Below are 20,867 nucleotides of genomic sequence, written 5' to 3'. Positions count from 1 at the left end.
TGATTGAGTATCCACGACCACCTTTGAGAGCATGTCATAGGAGTAAAGAGTTTTCTGTTAACCACCAAATTCTGCTGAAAGCCTGCTTTTTTTTCTTCAGCAAGAAGGTAGCTCTATGTTGTAACTTCACCAAGTTTTTGCCTAATTCCAAGATTTGGATAGTGATGTAAATGGTATGGCCTTCTGGATTTTCCACTGAATTATAGTTGGTCTCCTAGCTTCAAGTTGTTGGGGAGGTGAAAGGTGTATTAGCCATGATGATAGAGACTTAACTGGTATACATATAGTCACATAGTCATACAGCTGCTGATAGCAAATAGTACATACTGGCTGCCCAATTTTTATCTACTTTGATCTGTCCTTACTCTGGTCAATAATGTATGACTGCATAATACAATTTCCTCACTGAAAAGACAAAAATTTATCAGTCCAAGGAGTGTGTGGTTATCATTCTTGTTAATGATATAATATGCAGATAGGACAAGTTTAATGCCCAACTGAATCAAGCCCATCCAGGGCACTATGTTCTTCACAAGTTGACAATCCAATTAACCGGCGATAACTTGGAGTAACACTTAGTAATTGACATTAAAGTCCTCCGTCCAGAGAATGAATGTTTTCTCTATAGGAATTCTGCAGTTTTGAGGAAGAGCAGAACAGAAGGATAGCAGTCGGCTCCAGTTACAGATCAAGGCACCCTGTATTCCTGGCACTGTCATCTATAAACAGCAGCAGAAATACACTTACCTAGGTCTTTCTGCTGAATATTTTGGACAGTTGTAATTCACCTGAATGGTATTAACAGAGCTGTAATGCTAGCTCATGAACCATTGCTGTCTTGTGTACAATACGGTCTTGTTAGGCTTCCTTTTTTCCATTCCTTTCTTTCTCTGTTCCATATCATCAGAAGTGACAATATCTTTTGAATCTTTCTAAAAGTCATAATAATTATTATTCCTCTCCCATGCAACTCTGATATTACCTAATAAATGCCACATATCCTTAACAATATTTTGGATTTCACATTAGGCAAGCCCTTTCTACAGTAAACTGCCCTGGATCCTATAACAGCTGTGATATGCAAAATAAACTTTTCTTAAACATTCTGTAAGAATTGTTTTGTCAAAATAATCTTAAAATACACCTTCAGAGTAAATCTTTAGGATTCAGTCACAAGTTTTATTTATATTACATTCTTCATGTAAATGGAATATCTCAGAAGGCTTTACACTGAGAAAGAAGCAAAGGAATGCAGATGGGATGGGAAGAACCAAATGCAAGATAGAAGGGATATTTTGGGAAATTATTGAAGCAGAAAATAAGGTAGCAAGATAAACTGGTTTGCAAACATTTTCAAAAGGCTGTATTAGCTTAAAAAAAAGATAGATTGTAAAGGTGGAGTGAGACTTATTTTCTTCTCTCCAACTGCCCTTATTAGTCAAGTGACTTTGTAAACAGCATATCACCATGGCAACCCTGGCAGAGATAGCCCCTTTGTCCATCCATGCCTCCCCCATGTTCTCTGCATCTTAAAGCCAACTTATTTTTCTGACTAACTGGAAAAATTAACTCCGTTTCTCATTCCACAGACACAGCCTAATCTGTGTCGTGCTTCCAACATTTTTTTTATTATGAATTAAATTGACGTTTGTGTCAAACCAACTTGATTCTAAATGTCCACCAGGATTAAATAGAACTATAATATTATAAAGAGTACAACCCATATGGAGCAGGATATATGTAGGTCCTGACAGAAAAAAAACTTTGACTTCACTGTACTTCACAATACTTACCGGTTTACGATGAGGCAAGTGCATATGAGATGCATCAATTCCAGAGAGGTCAAAGCCATCTTCTTTTCGTTGTATGTCAATATAGTATTTTCTATATGTAATAAAGTTAAAAATGAGTAATTTTGGTACTGTATTTATTACAAGCTTGAAATTGCAGTCAGCTTTTTAAAAATTCTGTCTTCCATTGAATTTATGATCTTTGTAAATTTATTACAATAAATATATATTTTATTTAATTGACTCAGCACTGGTTTATCCAAAAGTTGAAACGTATTGCTTTGTCACATACAATATATGTTGAGACAAATGGATCATGTCACTTAATTATATTTCCAATCTGGTTTAAGGCTGCTCCTCAGCTTGAGATACAATTTCCTGTGTATTTGCACCAGAAACATGCATAACAGCAAATACCTGGTCTAAAACACTGAGCAATCTTGTCCTTCGGTGTGATGCACACATCATGCCAATATACTCAAATTTTTTCCATTCTTTATGCCTATATATTGGTTCTTACAAACAGATCTGGATCTTGTAGATTGGTTCTTAAATGTAGGCAGGCTAAAGAGTCATGCAATGGTACTATATAAAATGAAGCTTAGTATACAGTACATATATTATATGATCAAATATATATGCAACAGCAAAGAAAATACCTTTACAGGTACTTTGTGAATTAAAAAAATCTGCAAAATTCTCTCCATCCTTCCTCCTTCTCTATGATTTAAGACATGTTTGATTTTTAATGTATTCTAATTCTGATGAACATGAAATACTAACTTTTGTTTCTCTCTCCACAGAGGCTATGAGACCCGAGTAATTCCAGCATTTTCTGTTCTTATTTTAGCTAAGCTAGGTGTGTTTTCATTGGATTAGAGAAGCTGAGGAGAGACTTAATTGAGATGCAAAAATTATGAGGGGTCCAAATAGAATAAATAGGACCCATTTCTCTATGCAAAGGGGTCAAAAAAATAGGGGCACAGTATTAAACCAATCAGTAGAAGGGTTAGAGAGAGAGATAGATGGGATTTTGTTTCTGTCAGCCAATGAGTTGGAGATGGAGTGGAGTGGAGTGTGTGACCCATAGCAAACAATTGTACAGCTAACAGTCAATAAACTGAGAAATGAGTCTGGTTAAAGAGTAGAAAGTAGAGAACTTCTACGAAAAGCAAGGTAATTTTTTATTCCTCAAATGAAGCAAGCAGAGGATAATTATACACCATAAAATCAACCTCAGTCACTTACTGCAGTGTAGCTACCAAGTTTGATTGATAGGGGAACTATCTGCACTCCAATCATCTATAACATTTTCATTATTTGCAGCCCTTTGAACATGTCTCTTCCTTTTTTATGATACAGTCCTGGACGTTCAAGTGGATGGCAGTTTTAAGAGAAAAGAAAAATACATCATATGCTGGTAATCTAAAATAAAAACAGAAAATGCTGGAAATGAATAGAACATAGAACATTACAGCACAGTACAGGCCCTTCAGCCCACGATGTTGTGCCGATATTTTATCCTCCTCTGAGATCTATCTAACCCTTCCCTCCCACATAGCCCTCCATTTTTCTATCAGTCATGTGGCTATCTAAGAGTCTCTTAAATGTCCCTAATGTATCTGCCTCTACCACCTCTGCCGGCAGTGCATTCCACCATCAGCCTGAGTTTGTGAAAAGATAGTACCGTGAAGAGACTGCACAGTGGCACAGTGGCAGTGCTGCTGCCTCATGGCTCCTATGACTTATGTTTGATCCTGACCTCTGGTGCTGTCTGTATAGAGGCTGCATGTTCTCCCTGTGTCTGTGTGGGTTTCTCCTGGGTGCTCTGGTTTCCTCTCACATCCCAGAAAATGTGCTGGTTGACAGACTACTGTAGGTGACCCCTAGTATAAATCAGTAGTATTAGAATCATGGAGGAGTTACTAGGCACATGAGAGAGTTTAGGCTGTAGTGAAATAAGTGGGGAACGAGATTATTTGGGTTGCTGTTAGGGCCAGCGTTGACTCGATGGCCTGAGTGGCTTCCTCCAATGCTATAGTGAAATATGGAAGGTGCTAACTGAACCCTTAAGTACTAATAGTGTGTTCTGCTTAATTTATGACGGTACGCACAAGATTCCTACTGCTCTCCAATGACAGTAACGAGCAAATCGTTTAAACTTTTGTCACAAATAATCTCGAAGTGACCATCAAGATTATCATTCGGAAACCAAAATAGAGTGTAAATTAAAGTGACTTACAAATTGTTAGCAACAGAGTCGATGACATCCTTGGAAGAGCCAAACATTGTTCAGGCGATGCTCTGCAAGTCAGTGGCAGCTCAGTTAGTCCAGGGAGCGCCTCTGTTGCACTGCAGCACCAAACATCTTCAGTGATGGGCGTCCGGTCTCCAGGGGCAACCTGGGGAGGAGGGGCAGGCAGAAGCGGATTGATTGACAGTCACACCATCAAATAACCTGGCAGCTTCGGTGTCGGAAGTCACCAATAGAAAGGGAGGACGCTGGGTCTTTCACCCAGTGGGGAGTGGGGTGTCCGAATTAGTTTTTTTAAAAAAAGAAATAAGCAACCATTCTTGTAGTACGAAACAAAATCCAACTTGGTAGCATTATTTACTCATATTCTGGCAGGTTTATTGCTTGTAGGAGGTGGATGGCGCCGCCGTTTGGTGGAGGCACATGTTAGGGAAGCAGCAAGTGTAGGACCCTGCGCGGTTGGGCCTGGGGTTTGTGTGAGCCGGGCGCTTGCATTCATGGAGAGGGTGGCCGCTTTCTCCGCTCTGCTGCTGGCTAGGAGCGGCAGGCCTGGCGGCTTGTTGCTGGAGCGGCGGAGCGCGGGGTTTTGCCGGGAGGGGGTGCAGGCGGCGCGCAGTCTGAGCAGCCGGGCCGAAAGGCAGCTGCTGGGGAGGATCATTCGAGTGGATCATGCGGGGGAATACGGGGCTACTCGTATTTATGCGGGCCAAATGGCGGTGCTAGGCCGAACCTCGGTGGGGCCGGTGATACAGGTTGGTATAGAACAGTGCGGCACAGCAACAGGTTCTTCGGCCCGCCATGTTGTCTGTGCTGAACTAATTAAACCAGTAATTAAACGCTTAACTAAACTAATCCCTTCTGCCAAAACAATGTCCATATCCCTCCAGTCTCTGCATATTCGTGTGCCTATCTAAGAGCTTCTTTAAACGCCTCTATCGTATCTGTCTCCACTCCCACCCCTGGCAGCGTATTCCAGGCACCCATCTCTCTCTGTGTAAACAAAAACTTGCCCCGCACATCTCCTTGAACTTGCCCCTTCCTCACCTTAGGCTAATGAAACAAGCAGTTGTACAGCTGGGATTATATCAAGAATTTCAGGTCCCTTTTTTGTATCTAATCCATTCAATCAAAACTGGTAGTAATTTCCAAGTTGGTTGCAACTATCTAATTCAGCACTTGTCAGGTGCAGTGAGTAGGATTGCCTGGACTGTTTATTACCAACTGTTGCACCAACCCACACATCAATCTAAGCTGCATTTTGTTAAGATTCTCTAATGTTAAATTGCACATTTGAAATCTATTTTGTACGTCTGCAGTCATAGTTATCCATTTGTCACCTAACTTACCCTCTGATATTTGACTATTTTTAAAATCATTGGTGAATAATCTTGGGAAAGATGGTAAAAACAAAAGAAATAGAAGCAAACTCTTTGTACCTATTAACTGACATAATCTTTTAACTGGGGTGCCAGTTTCCTGCACTCACCCCATCCAAACATCTACAGGCCCTGCCTGGGTTATGAACACCTGACATATGGACATCCTGTATGTATGAACGAGCTCCCATAAATTTTACTACATTCAAACGAGAACCAGTCTTGGGAGTGGAGGGGTGGAGAAGCACTGTTTACATGTATGCTCTGTACAGTAATTGGGTACGGTAGTGTAGCGGTTAGCGTAACGCTTTATGTGCCAGTGACTCGGGTTCAATTCCGGCCACTGTCTGTAAGGAGTTCGTACGTTCTCCCCGTGTCTGTGTGGGTTTCCTCTGGGTGCTCTGGTTTCCTCCCACATTCCAAAGGCATACAGGTTAGGAAGTTGTGGGTATGCTGTGTTGGTGCCGGAAATGTGTTGACACTTGTGGGCTGCCTCCAGAACACTCTACACAACAGGTGCATTTTCACTGTGTGTTTCAACGTACATGTGACTATTAAAGATATCTTATCTCTTAAGAACACAGGCTGTTGGTTTCGCCACAGGAAGCCACTGAAATTGACAAGTAATCGCTTCTATTGATACTTGTACATTGATACTTTGTTAAACAATGTAACATTCACTGATATTTCAAGCCCATCAAAATCAGCCATTAAGCTTGGGACATCCTGATTCCGTACCATTGTAACTAGGTGGGGGAAGGCAATAAATAAATATTCATGTTAATTGGCCCTCATCAATACTACTCATTACATAACTGGAGGTATGTTTACCATATCATGTGATTTTTGTGTACTTTCTGACATATGGACAAAATTGACTTATGGATGTCTGTAAAAACGGAACCCATTTGTAACCCGAGGAAGGCCTTTACAGATCTCTGATTCTGCTCTGTGACTGAGCCTCCCCACTCTCATGGCTAGAGAATTCCAAAGATTCACCACCCTTTGGGTGAAGAAATGGCAGACCCCTTATTTTGCGAGAGGTCCGTTATACCTTTTTATACATGTTGCATATTGATTGGATAGTTCAGAATACTCTGCAAAACAATGGGTTTTGTAACATTGTTGATTGTTAACACTAAAATGGGTTCACAATGTCAAATGTGTTCACTTGCTTTCTATATTATTTTACCTGGTCGTTTTAAATGTACTATCTTATTACTAAAATAAATAGCTATTTTTCAATAATTTCTGAAGTAAATTGTTGAAAAGTAAAGTTGAAATATGTGCATATTTAAAATGGCGATTAGTATCTTCTTCCTAAAAATATGCATAAACTACATCAGGTTTAGATTTTAGGGAGTCTATATCCATCGTTCAGTAAGTTAACTGAAATCAACACTCATTTTACAGCAAATGTGGGATCAAGAAAAAGAACATCTGGAGAAATTCAATGAATTGATAGTTGATCACAGAGTTCGACCAACCCTACTTATACCTATCTGGAATATTGCAGGGTACATGTTGGGTAAATATTCATATTTATTCAAAATCACTTACACATTCAATCAATGTATATTAAGTATTGTAATGAAAACACACAAGTACCTGCAGGATCATTACTCCAGTAGGTCCTTTTCGTGCTGTAATTGGTGTTTTATAGGAATGCAATAACTACATTTTTCAGTTAGATAATATGATTATAGTTATGCAATTTAACTCCCTGATTTCTCCAGTTGCTCAGATGGCTTTCTCAATATTTTATTATCTGCTGCTTTTTCTCAATAAAACTCTGATAATTCCCTATCCCATTGTTTGGAAATCCCAATGGTTCAGCATTTGCCTCACTTGATTCTGTTACCCGTGCTCCTTTTAACCTTAGTGCTGCGCTCGCTATAGGATGTTCCATGATCCTTTTAATGTTATTGTGGCCCTATTTCATGCTTGTGCTTTAAACTAAGCTGATTCACTGGAAAAATTATTTTAGTACTGTGTAACGTCTTAAAACAAAACAAATTAAAAATGTGTATTTGGTATTGGTATTGGTTTATTATTGTCACTTGTACCGAGGTACAGTGAAAAACTTGTCTTACAACCCGATCTTACAGGTCAATTCATTACACAGTGCAGTTACATCAAGTTAGTACAGAGTCCATTGATGTAGTACAGGTAAAAAAAACTAACAGTATAGAGTAAAGCGTCACAGCTACAGAGAAAGTGCAGTGCAATAAGGTGCAAGGTAACAACAAGGTAGATCGTGAGGTCATAGGTCATAGTCCATCTCATTGTATAAGGGAACTGTTGAATAGTCTTATCACTGTGGGGTAGAAGCTGTCCTTAAGTCTGGTGGTGTTGGGGGATCAGTAGAGATCACATGGTCCAGAGAATCTGCCAGTCTGCTAACACCACAAAAGTCCCAAAGGTGCTGGATTATCAGAATTTTACTGTAACCGAAATGGCCAAAATAAGGATTTAATCAACATAAAGCAATGCATATTTTGCGCAAGTAATTTAAACATTGAATTCTGTTTTGTATGTTTTAATATCTTTATTAAAATTTTAGTTTAAAACCTTAAATATTTTCTAAGAGTTTACCTAGTTTTGACCACAACTAAGCTTTTGAGCGGAAATGAGATCATGTTACCTAGGCAGGCAATGTATCTTATTGTATTGAAGGAATATTCTGCTCTTTTTTCTCAAGGTTTTCTGAGATATTTGAGGCAAAAATTACGTTTCCAAAAACGTGTGTGTGTGTGCACGTGTGTGTGTGCGCGTGTGTGTGAGCATGTATACATGTGTGTCTGAGGGAGGAGGAGAGATGAAAATCTAACACCTGTTACAGATTTTGTTATTGTAATTTACATTCAGGTTAAGAATGTAATATATTTCTGGGAAAAAAGTTTTAATAGTGTTCATTCAATGTAAGTCATTGACCCTGATATTATGACATACTCACCCATTAAAAAGTAGTAAATCCTCTGATTCACTGCAACCAATGTATGTATTTTGTTTGTGATTGTTGATCTTGAAATGATGTATGATTGCTGAGATGATTATAAATGGTATTTTCTGTCACCATTTTACAGGAGCTACAACAGCCCTTTTAGGAAAAGAAGGTGCCATGGCCTGTACCGTGGCAGTGGAAGAGAGTATATCACAGCATTATAACAATCAGATCAGGACGTTAATGGAAGATGATCCAGAAAGACACAAAGAATTACTTGAAGTAAGCATTCTTTTCACTTGTGCAAGATAATTAAATCTTTCTAGGTCAAGTGTTAGTGCAGAAATATTTAAATGTATTAACACAGAGCAATAACTTCAGAATACCAGTTACCGTTAATGCTTCATGATCTAAGCCATCTCTGAAACACATCATTGTAAATTTTAATCCTTCTCTCAATGTTTGCCAGTGAATGATTGCTTGGATTTTCAGTAACATTTCCTGTGTTGTGTGCAAGACAAAAATTCTGTTGGGTAGTTTTGTTGAGCTACACTGGTAGTTTTGGTGTCACCTAAAGTTCATAAACAAGAAGTATAATAGCATCACAGAATTTCCATAGGATAAGTTGAGGGATACCTGCTATTCCTTGGCTCATTGCAAGTTAAAATAACAATTACAGTGAATAAAATTAATTTGAGTAAGTGGTATGAAGAGTACCCATCAACTCGAATCCCGAATTGGCACATAAGATAAATAGAACATGAAGTCTCAGTATAAATTGAAGTGAAAAATTGCAGGTGCAATATGGCCTGTTCTTAATAAGACAGGGGTGTAGATATTTATTACATGCAGCTATGTGAGTGTTGGGCTACATCTGTGATTGTTTCCTGGTGTATGGAGGTAAAACATGAAATACTCATCCACTTCCTTAACACTTGTACCTTTGCCTTGACCAGATACATACATTTCTCTATTAAAAAAATAAATTAGTATGTTGCATGCACAGTAACATTTCAGATTTTTTGTGTGCTTTTGGAGTTTTATTGGTTCTGCATCTAACCAGCTGTTCAGTGTTAAGATTTTAAAAAAACTATACATTTAACATCCAGAATTACTCCTTTCATGATTATTTTCCTCATGGTATTTGCACAGTAATTAAGGTTGTCAAAATAACAGAATTAAAGTGCAGGTTAAACTTAGTTAGTAAATAAATTGGTGAATTGGTTTATTATTGTCACATGTACTGAGGTACAGTGAAGAACTTCTCTTGCATCCTATTTGTACAAATCAATTCATTACAACAGTGCATTGAGGTAGTACAGTAGAAAAACAACAACAGAGTGCAGAATAAAACGTTACAGTTACAGAGAGAGTGCAGTGCAGTAGACAATAAGGTGCAAGGTCAAAACGAGGTAGATTGTGAGGTCAAGAGTCCATCTTATGGTACTAGGGAACCATTCAATAGTCTTATAACAGCAGGATAGTTGTAGCTAATATTGAGCACACAAGCAGTGTAGTTCCAAGGATATTTCTGCAGGATTATTTGATATGAATAACTCATTTTTATGATGACAGTCTTGGTACAATATCTCGCTTAGGAAATTTCTATTCCATTGAATTGCCCAGGAACCACTTAAATGTCCCTTTGTATCGAAATTGTCAAAAACGTAGAGGGAAGTCCAAGTGATGCAGCATTTTCTCTTTGTAGACTTAATGCCAGGTGGCTTCAGTGCACTCAATCAGATTATAGAATGCATTGAAAAGATATTTAAAAATTGACAAATGTGACAGTATAATGGTGCTATCATTTTATTTAAACTTTATAATGTTTCTATTTATACAGTCTGCAGTGAATTTCAGTGTATTGTGTAAATATTATTTTAAAAACTGCATGTTTAGAATGTGAAAAATTAGGACAGATCATGCTTTCATTTCCCTTCCAGAAATGCATAGTTGTATGTCATGGAGAGTCAAGAGATATATTGTAATCAAATTCAAACATTCTTGTTCAGGACTTGAGCACTAACACTTAATAATCCACCGGTAGAGTTGTAATAGTAAAAATATATTTAATTTGACCTTTTTGTGGTCTTAAGTTATTCAATAAAATATAATATCTTTACAGCAATGTAAAAGATTAAGCCTACCTTTCTTTCAGATATTAAAGAAATTCAGAGATGAAGAACTGGAACATCATGACACAGGATTAGCACATGATGCAGAAATGGTAGGCTGTTGGCTCTCAGAAATGTACTGTCCATTGGGTTTCTGTTGAGTTATGACATATTGTGGTGTTGTAGTTTATTTCTCATGATGTCAGCATATGGTATGACCTCAGATAATTAGATTTGGGAGGGGCAATATCAAAAGGACAAATACTTCCCTGCAGTGACTGAGAAAAATAGGATTTATTAACTGGGGTAATGGCCCTACGCATTTTGGTGACTAGTTGAAAAGCTGCATTTCTACCTTTGGTGCATTGGTACCCTCTATGTGCTGGGTGGCCTAAATGTGGGGAAAGAAAAGAGTCAATCATTGTGGTAAGATGTCTTTTTTTTGTATTCAAATTATCTTGAAATAAAGCCAACATATCATTTATTTTCCTGATTGCTTACTGTACTTGCACGTTAACTTCCAGTGATTTATGTGCAAGGATACCCAATTCCTCTTAATATCAACACTTTTCAATCTCTAATTATTTTTTTAACAAATTCTGCTTTTCTACTTTTCTTCCACTGAAGTGGAAGATTTCACATTTTTCCACAGTTTACACTCTGTTAGTTGCCATTCACAATCTATCTATATCTTCTTGAAACCTTTCTGCCTCCTCCTCATATCTGGACTGCTAGCCAGCTTTGTATCATCAACAAATTTGGGTATGTTAAGCTTGGTCCCCCTATTGATGTAGATTGTGAACAGTTGGGGCCCCAGCATTGATCCCTGCAGTACACATCTAGTTGTAACCTCCCAACCTGAAAATGAGCAGCTTATTCCCACTCTATCCCTGTATTTGTTACATTCCTAATACCGATCATCAAAGTTAAGGAGTACGGAATCCATTTGCTTCTATTGAACTGGTTCATTAAGGAGTTTCTTCGTTCCTCTGCTATTTCTTCACCTGCAAGGGTTTTAGATCCTAGCAACCATCAGGGAATGCCTTAATCAAGCACCAAGTTAAAATTCCCATATTAGATCAGCCGTGGACCATTGTGGAATAATGATATAAGCCAGGACAGCTGGAGGGTGGGGTTGAAAGAGGATACACACCAGAATAATTATATTTTCATTGTAGTCCCCAAAACAACTTTGTGTAATTTCATGAAGTGTCTTTGTAATTTGAAAATTTAGAATCATTGCCATTTCACACCATCCAGATTCCATGACAAGTGTCATTGAACTGCACATGTTTCCATTACGCTTTGTCATTATTTTCTGCATTTTCTCTATGTTTTATGGACGGATGGGCACAGAGGGATTTATCAAAATGGTATTCGGATGTGACTTCAGTTTTTTTTGAGAAACTGTAGATTCTGGGAATGTTCACCTTGGAACAGAGCAGGTTAAGGGGAGATTTGATAGGTGTTCAAAATTATGGAGGGTTTTAACAGACTAAATATGGAGAAAAAGTGTTTCTAGTGGGATAAGAATTAGTAACCAGTTGGCATAGATTTAAGGAAATTGGCAAATGAGTCAGAGGCAACATGAGGATATTTACTCATCTGGTTGTTATGAGCAGGACAACTTAGAAGTAACTTTCGAAAGGGAATAGGTTAACATTTTTTGGGTAATGTATTTTCAGCATTATAGGAGAAAAAAAAGAGATGTGTAACTAACTGGGGAACTCTTTCAAAGAGTGAGCATAGACACAGTGGGTTGAACAGTTTTCTGTACTGCATCATTCCCTAATTTTCTGAGGTTCCTCTGCACTGAAACCTATTTTCCTTTTTACTTCCTAATCATGTTTTTGGAAAGGTATGAAAGATATGTATTTGTATTACACCTTTTACAATCTTAAGACAATTAAGTGAAATTTAGTGTAGAATATAGATATCCGTTGAAGAATGAAGACTGACAAAGTATGGAAACTATTAAAATGCTATACAGTAGATTTGTAAAATTTGTATATGTGCCCATTTTGACTCATCTTCAAAATCCTGTTTTTTAGGCACCTGCTTATTCATTATTGAAGAATATAATACAAGTTGGATGCAAGGCTGCCATCTACATATCTGAACGCATTTAAACACTTCCTCCATAAAATTGTTTCTCTGTACAGTCTGTAATATAGATTATGAATATGTAACAAAATAGATTAATGTCTACTTTTTTTGATATTCAGTAATGCTGCAATTTTTTTCAATTATGAAGGTAAATGTCTCTATGTATGCAGGTTTTTCCCTTGGTGGTTATTTTCCAGGGTTTACTGCCACCTCATGATTAATTGGGCTTGTGAGAAATTCCTCTTGCTACCTAAATATTGAGGAAGTATTTGGACATTTCACCAGAGCACCATAAAATTGTAAACTGAATTAAAGTTCTGATGAGATGTATATGTGTTCTCACAGAGTCAGCTGTAGATTTCCTCCATGATCAGACCCAAATAGTTCAGAGGTAAGGGTATTGTCCTGCTCAGTTGGTTAGCCCAAGTTGGGCAGTAGATCAGGTAATTATGTTAGAGAAGGAAAAAATGGTCAAGAGTTTTTAACCACTGGTTTAGTAATCCCTGGCCATGATTTATACTATCAGCTGCTTTGTCCATGCTGAATGTCAAGATTCAGGTGAACAATAGTTATTTGGGAGAAGGACTGGAGGACACCTTGAAACCATACCTGTAAAAGAAGTCTGTATCATAAGGAATTGCACTGCTTATTTTAATTGTTAATAATCCAGTGAAACTTAACTAATAGTTGCAAAAAGATAGCATGTTTTGTGATCTGGAGTTAAATTTTGAATCCTTAAGCAATTATTTAATATTTTATTGTGCCTTTAGGAAAATGTATATTTGAAAACGTCTTAAAATATACTTCCTGATAACTTTCTCCCAAGCTGTTTAAAATCTGTGCATGCATTTCCAAGCTGCATCTGCTGGGGTCAGTATGCAACAAATTAAACAGAGAGGTTTTCTATTTGCTCTGTATTTGAATATTGTAAGCTTTGCAGTATCTTCATTTAGCAACATTCCCTTACAGCAGTTGACTTATTTCAGTTCCTGCTAGCAAGAATATTTAACAAAAGCCTAAATCATATATAAATTATTTACAAATGTATTTGTATGACTGAGTTTCAGTTGGAATCAAAATACCCATGTTTACTGATGATACAAAACTAGTGTAGGTTGTGACTAGGATGCAGAGAGGCATTTATTCAGATTTCCAAATAATCTGGCGCATTCAGGGCTTTGGTGCTGAACTATCAGCTGTTATTCCTATTCATACTCCAAAACACCTTGAGTTCAATTTCTTTTTTAGCTGTTACACCATAGTTTTTAGACACATCTGTAAGTTTAAAGGCAGCTCAGGAAACATAGTCCTGGTAACTCTCAAAGGAGTGTGGGCAGCAAACCAGGTAAGTTTGAAGGGAACCTGGGAACCAGACACTGAACCATCTGTATTTTTGGATAACGGATTATCAGAGTTTTACTGTCGCCAAGCAAGGTGGGTGGGTGAAGATCCCACACTGAAGTGAAAATAATAAAAAGAACACTTAAGGAAACTGTCTTCCATTTTCCCAGTGTTTCACCTCTGTTTTATGTATTTTCATGACCCTACCTTCAACATCTGAATAAATTAGTGGGAATTGATGAAAATTGGTACTGTTGTTTAGTAATAAATTCACATCAGGATTTACTAAAGGGAAAGTGTGAGACAAGGTAAGCCCTGATGTGATTGCAGATGCATTGAGAGATAATAAGATATTGAAGGATATTTTGCAAATATTGACAAAGGTGAAGATTCATTAAAAGGGAGAGTGTTTAAGGTAAACAACACGTTTTAAAAAAAACACAATCCAGCTGTTTAGCCACTACCATACATCACTCTTTAAAGAGTGATGTGACTTAATGCGGTCCATCTGAGCTTCCTACGGGAAATTGAAGAAATGCTGTTGTGAAGGCATAATAAATTATATTTCAGTCTACAATTGAAAGTGCCTGAGGACTGAAGAGTGATACTGATTTACAGAAAACAAGGCTCAGCAAATTCAGGCAATTACAGCCAAGTTATCTTAACACCTGAGGTCCAAAGTGTTACAGAATCCTTATTTTAAGATGAAATTACTAATATAATTCAAAACAGTTAACATGAATTTCAGAAAGCAAGATTATACAGGACAGACCTCACTGATACAATGTTTAAAAAGGCATTTGGACAGGTACTTTGATAGAATAAGTATAGAGGGATATGGGTCTAATGCAGGCAACTGGGATTAGCTTGGATCGGTATCACAGTCAACGTGGATGAGGTGCTCCAAAAGACCCATTTCTGTGCTGTACAATTCTATGCTCTGATTCATTAAGGGGGTGATGGATGGAAGATTAAGTGAGCCTTTCATAGAGACCATACAGAAGACTTGGAGAACGTTTAAGGATATGGAATTTGATGAAGATAGAAAATTAAAAATATTTATCAGAGGTCAGAAACAAAAGGAGTGAATGGTAGTTTTCAAGAATAGGTGGGAATATATAGTGGTATCCCACAGAGTCTGTTCTCGAGAAGACTTTTGCAAGGAGTAGAGTTCAAACTTACAGATAGTGTTAAAATGGTACACATATTCTAAAAATGAAAGGAATTTGCACACAGAAAATGATAAAGTGATGGAATTAGGAAGAAAAGTGGCAAAAAGAATTCATGTTAGAATGTACGTTATGTTTAAAAAATACTGAATGGGGGAAGACAAAGTGATATAAATTTAAGAGCTCAGGCTCACCAAACTTTAAAGGCAGCACCTCAGTGGATAAGGTAGAAAAAAAAAGCTGAAATGCTGTGTTTCAGGGGATTAGTAATGGAATATAGTAGTTGAATAGACCTTCAGTACTGTGAAATGTGTATTAGAGTGAGGCTATCAAGGACCCTGTGTAGGTAAGTCTGCTTGGAAACAAAATTCTATCACTCATAATGGTCTAGACCTTGTGTGCAAATAGATAGGACTCTGTGCAAACAAGTGGCTTTGCTCTACCATTGTGGTAGTCAGGTAGGCTACTAATTGTGGGGTGGGAGGAGGTGGTAATGAAGAAAGAGGAAATGAGATTTGGGTCTAGAGTCAGGGTCTTGGAGTGGATGGAGACATCATTGGTTAGGACTTTTACTTGTGAAGGGGTAAGAGTTTGGGTTGTCAGACAAGCAATCAGACCAGGCTCCTGTGGAGGTGGGGAAGGCCATAGTGTTTCAACACACGATTGGTGGAGGATCAGCTGAGAAGGGGACTGCCAGGACATTTGTTTGTAGGCTTGGTATATTAGCAGTGAGGCAAGGAAGGACATCTCAGACTCCTTGATGACAAACCAGGTAAGGTGGCTCTCAGACTAAAGCTAAAATAAGTCTCAAATTTCCAATAAAACTTGTTTCAGTGTTGGCAAATAAATTTCGCACAACTAGCATCAAAATATGCATTCATTTCTCTTTGACTTCACTGCACAGTGAATGGGGTCTATATATGGTACAATATGCAAAGAGACTGGGCTGAATTTGTAGAAGTTTACTTCATGCACATAAAGTATGGCATGGTAGTGTAGCGGTTAGCCTAACACTATTACAGCACCAGTGACTTGGGTTCAATTCTGGCCGCTGTCTGTAAGGAGTTTGTACATGCTCCCCGTGTCTGTGTGGGTTTCCTCTGGGTGCTCCAGTTTCCTCCCACATTCCAAAGACGGGTTAGGAAGTTGTGGGCATACTATGTTGGCACTGGAAGTGTGGTGACACTTATGGGCTGCCCCAGAACACTCTACGCAAAGCTGCATTTCACTGTTTCAATGTACATGTGACTAATAAATATATCTTATTTGACTGCAATTAATGACAATTCACACATGCAAAAATGTGCTACATAAGAGAATTTTTTCACACAAGAATAATTGATATGAAACTTTTGAGTTCCACATTATAATATGTTAAAACAATTGAGAAGGTAAGATGTAGATTTACTTGGAAGTGACTAGATTACATGGGAATAAAAATGCTTCAAAAATTAGACAAATTTAGACTAGACTCTCTGTTTCCTAAAATCAATGGACAAAAAAAGTCATGTTAGACTACAGTCAAAAATTACCATTTGCCATTTTGTGAAATTATTAACAAACATGTTTTTTCACAAACCAATGAAAAATACATCATAAAATACTTGAGAGATTATTTTTAATGGAAAAAGCAAAGAAACGATTGGCAAGAGACTGGAATTCACCATTTGAAAGGGTGGTGAAAGGGAGTTCAATGGGGAAATATACGTACTTAAAAAGGAAAGAATATACACAGTGCTGAAATGTAACTAATTGGTTAACTCTTAACAAGGTCCAATGGCCCTCTGCTGCACTACATTACATTATCTGAAATAAAGCATTGAAAATAATTGGAGACTGAATTTTAAAGTTATTTGGAAGCAGCTAATGAATTCTCACAAGTTGAGTAAATATGCTGTTCCAATGTTAACATGTGTTGATGTACTTGCAGATTATCAGCTGAATAGTTTATATTATTTGATTGCACTCCAATCACTCCAAATTGAAAAAGCTCGGCCATAGTAAAATTTGTCTTCAATTTTTAAAGCCAGAAATATTAAATAGAAACCCAGTTGTGAGGATTTAATGCAAAACTAAATGAATACATAATGACATAGAAGATTATACATTCAAAAAATGTAATTATAATTGTTAAGGTACCTGGTCTCTGCTGATCCCTTTAGTCAGGCATTATGAGAACACCTTCTCCTCTGAAATGGCCTGCAGGAAATGCACGCTCTGCTGATCACAATGGACTAATCACCAAACTAGCTCAGGACAAATGAGAAGGCTGAAGCAGGCAATAGCTCCCTGCTTGTTCCATGCTATATTGTTTAAATGAAGGAAGAATTAACCAGGAATTAGTAATATGTTGAACATATTATTTTTGTTTACAGAATTTCTGAATGCAAATTATCTTCTGTTTTCCCCCAAGAGCAGTATCACTGACTTCTGCCACACGTTAATCAGGAAGTTCCAATGAGGCATTTTTGTGATATAAAGAAGTTGTTAATTAAAGATCACTGCTGAGACGAGATGCTTAAAATGTCCTGCTGTGTACACATGCGTGTGTTGTTGCTCATTTTCTTGTTGATTTCTTGTGTAATCTGTATTGAAGACAAAACTGCCTATTTTGCAGTGTATTTGCATGAGATAAACAGCAAATGACAATGAGTTAAATGTGATGACATATTCAACTTAACACGAATGCAATGTTTACAATGTGCTAAAAATGACCATATTACCATCTAGGCCCTCACCATGCAAGAACCTATTCAATGTGACCTAGTTAGTGTGACTGCTATTAAAAGGCATTATCTGAACTTTGTGCCAACTACAGCAAAATATAAACCATAACTACTTACCATAAAACAGAAGGTTAAATGTGGCACTAAACATTGGGGCTCAGGGAAGAGTTGATAAACTAGGTGGTGTATTATATGCAGGATAGATAAGTCTGTCAAGAAAGTGCATCTGTTATTCCAGTAGTTTCTGCTCAAGATTCAAATTCGTTATTTGAATATTTTACTTCTGGTTTCTAAGAAGTTTAATCAACTTTATGGCTTGAACATAGATATTATTTAAAACTAATTCATATTAATAATGATACTCACCAGCTGAAGAAGTGCACCCTACAAATAAGTAACTTGAAGAATGGATGTTCCAACGAAGTTTGTATTCAAGTGTTTTTGAAATTAGTTTACCAACTAATGATGTTGTGGTACCTGTTGTTAACAAATTCTGGCTATTTCTTCAAATAATGGTATAAGGCAATTCTTCAGGCAAAGATATGACAACTGTTAATTTACATATAATTGGTCTGTGTGCAATTTTTATAGTTTTAGAGGTGTAAATTCAAAATATTTCTGGAATTTATTATTTTCATTTTATAAGTGTTTATCTTGTTCCTGTTAAATGCTGTGATTATCTCAGCTTGAATATCCCCTTGTGGCATAGCAGTGTTTACTTTGAGAGAATTGGCAATTCTAATTCAGCACCTGGTTTAACATGGCACCATAATGCTGAGATTGACACGGGCTAAAACAAAAGAACCAAGTAGGATGGAACACTGAATTTTTTCTGAATAAAGTGGAAAATCATAATTATTTTTTCTAATTTGTTTCCCCTCCAAATGCAAAAATCATTCATTTTGTAGTATCTACTGCTTTAAAAGTGAAATATCTCTCATGTTTTCACTTGGACAATAACACAATTTAAAATTCATTGATGGCATAAGGGAGTTGCTGATAAAGCCACCATGTATTCTATGCATCCCTGCTTCCCACCCCCCCCCCCCACCAACTCCCCAATTAACCTTAAGAAAATAATGTTAAATTGCCTTCTTGATTCACAGCAATCCTCCTGAATTGCCTTCTTGAATCACAGCAATCCTATGGAACTTCAGGATTTAGACACAGTGATGATGAAGGAATAGCAACATACTGTATTTCCAAGTCAGGCTGGTTTGCAAATTGAGGGGAACCTGAAGGTGGTGGAGTCTTTTGCACTTGCTGCTCTCATTCTTCTGGGTAGTTGAGGAGATGGGCTTGAAAGTCGTAGCTGAAGTAAGCTTGGCAAAAAACGGCAATGTATTTTATAGTTAGTAGATACTGCTGCCATGGTCCACCAATGGTGGAATGAATAAATGTTCAGGATGATGGATAGGATGCCAGTTAAATATGTTGGTTTGTTTTGGATGTCAAAGTCAAAGTCGAGTTTATTGTCATATGCACAAGTATATGTATGCACAGGTGCCATAAAATATTTACTTGCAGCAACATCACAGGCACATAGCATCATATAAGCAGCATTCACAAGAAAAACATAAATTAAAACTAAATAAAACACTATTTTTACAAGGAAGAACACAGAACAAAAAAAGTCAATTTTAGTGCAAATTGATCAAAGTGGTTATAGCATTGCTAAACTCTAGTGATTAGGGTTGTGTTGATTGGTTCAAGGACCAAATGGTTGAAGGGAAGTAGCCGTTCTTGAGCTTGGTGGTATGGGACTTCAGATTCTCTTCTATACCTCCTGCCCAATGGTAGCTGTGAGAAGATGCTATGGCCTGGATGGTGGGGATCTTTGATGATGGATGTTGCTTTCATGAAGAAGCGCCTCCTGTAGGTACTACTGATGGTGGAGAAGGATGTGCCTGTAACGTATTGGGCAGAGTCCACTACTCTCTGCAGCTTCTTAAGTTCCTGCACATTTGGATATATTGAGCTCCTTGAGTGTTGTTGGAGCTGGACTCGTCCAGGAGAACAGAGAGTGTTCCATCACACTCATGACACAAGTTATTGAAGGTAGAATGGTTTTGGGAAGTAAGAGGATGCCTAATTCACCAGAAGATGCTCAGTGTTTGACCTGGTTCCCGTGGCCACGATATTTATGTGGCTAGTCCATTTAAGATTCTGGCCAATGGTGATCCCTAAGGATGTTAATGAGAGGGCATTCACCTATGGTAATGCTGTGGAATGTCAAGGGTAGGTTGTCAGATTCTTGAGTTGAATGTGATTATTGCCCGGCCCATGTTAGGCCACTAATTAGGCCTTGCCTGAATGTCCTCAAGGTCTTACTATTTGCAGGCATGGGCTGCTTCATTTTCTGTGGAGTTGCAAATAGAATTGAACATTAGACAATCATTGGCAAACATCCCAAAACTGCCTTTATGTTGAGAGGAAGATTATTGATGGACCAACTGTTGATGATTGGTCCAAGTACACAGTCTTGTGATGACTTTCTCAGCTGAGAACACTGATCTCCAAAAAACACCACCATCTTCTTTTGTGTGAGGTATAACTCAGCTAAGAGCGAGCTTTCATCTTGCAGTTTTATATGGAGTCCTTGATACTCTCAGTCAAATGTCGCTCTAATGCCAAGGGGTGTCACTTCAAATAGACTAAAGTATACCTCATGCTTTACTTAACTCATACTTTTTCAGTGCACTAAATAAGTCATTATTGACACCACAAACAATAGAGAATTTTATTATCTTCATAAATCTAACTTCTATTGAGTAAAACTAATTTGTTTGGCATTTCTGAGAAGCATTGCATTCCACGTGGGCTGAAAACATATGTGGAATAAATTAGCCTTGAAACTATAAATCATCAATTCTTTTGAGAATCAGTTCCTGCAGTTTAAAGTTGAACATAATATTCTGCAACAAAGAATCCAATCAGCTAGTTAGTCTGATTTGTTCAATGAATGGTATTATTTTTTAAAAAACCTATTTTTGTAAAATAAAATGTCAGTAAACTATTCTTTGGTTATTCTACAGCTGCTGTGAAAA

The 20,867-nt window shown here is 37.5% G+C and overlaps 2 protein-coding genes across 2 annotated transcripts in view; one reads left to right on the top strand and one right to left on the bottom strand.

The window, feature by feature from the left end:
- Nucleotides 1-4,132, bottom strand: part of LOC127573252 (uncharacterized) — a 31,946-nt gene extending 27,814 nt beyond the window's left edge. Inside the window, exons 1-2 of the mRNA XM_052021285.1 lie at nt 4,033-4,132; nt 1,794-1,884 (exon numbers count right to left, since the gene is read on the bottom strand). Coding sequence (XP_051877245.1) covers nt 1,794-1,884; nt 4,033-4,079 — 138 coding nt within the window. The 5' untranslated portion in view covers nt 4,080-4,132. The remainder of the gene's footprint in view (nt 1-1,793; nt 1,885-4,032) is intronic.
- A 249-nt stretch (nt 4,133-4,381) lies between these two features.
- On the top strand, nt 4,382-14,076 carry coq7 (coenzyme Q7 homolog, ubiquinone (yeast)). Its single transcript, XM_052021404.1, has 5 exons — nt 4,382-4,796; nt 6,834-6,948; nt 8,507-8,646; nt 10,523-10,591; nt 12,530-14,076. The coding sequence occupies exons 1-5, from the start codon at nt 4,542-4,544 to the stop codon at nt 12,605-12,607; spliced, it is 657 nt and encodes a 218-aa protein (XP_051877364.1). The 5' UTR covers nt 4,382-4,541; the 3' UTR covers nt 12,608-14,076.
- The last annotated feature ends 6,791 nt before the right edge of the window (nt 14,077-20,867 follow it).

The sequence above is a fragment of the Pristis pectinata genome, chromosome 8 (assembly GCF_009764475.1).
Source record: "Pristis pectinata isolate sPriPec2 chromosome 8, sPriPec2.1.pri, whole genome shotgun sequence".
NCBI lineage: Eukaryota > Metazoa > Chordata > Chondrichthyes > Rhinopristiformes > Pristidae > Pristis > Pristis pectinata.
Note: the sequence above shows the minus strand (reverse complement) of the source record. Positions and strands in the feature narration are given on the sequence as shown.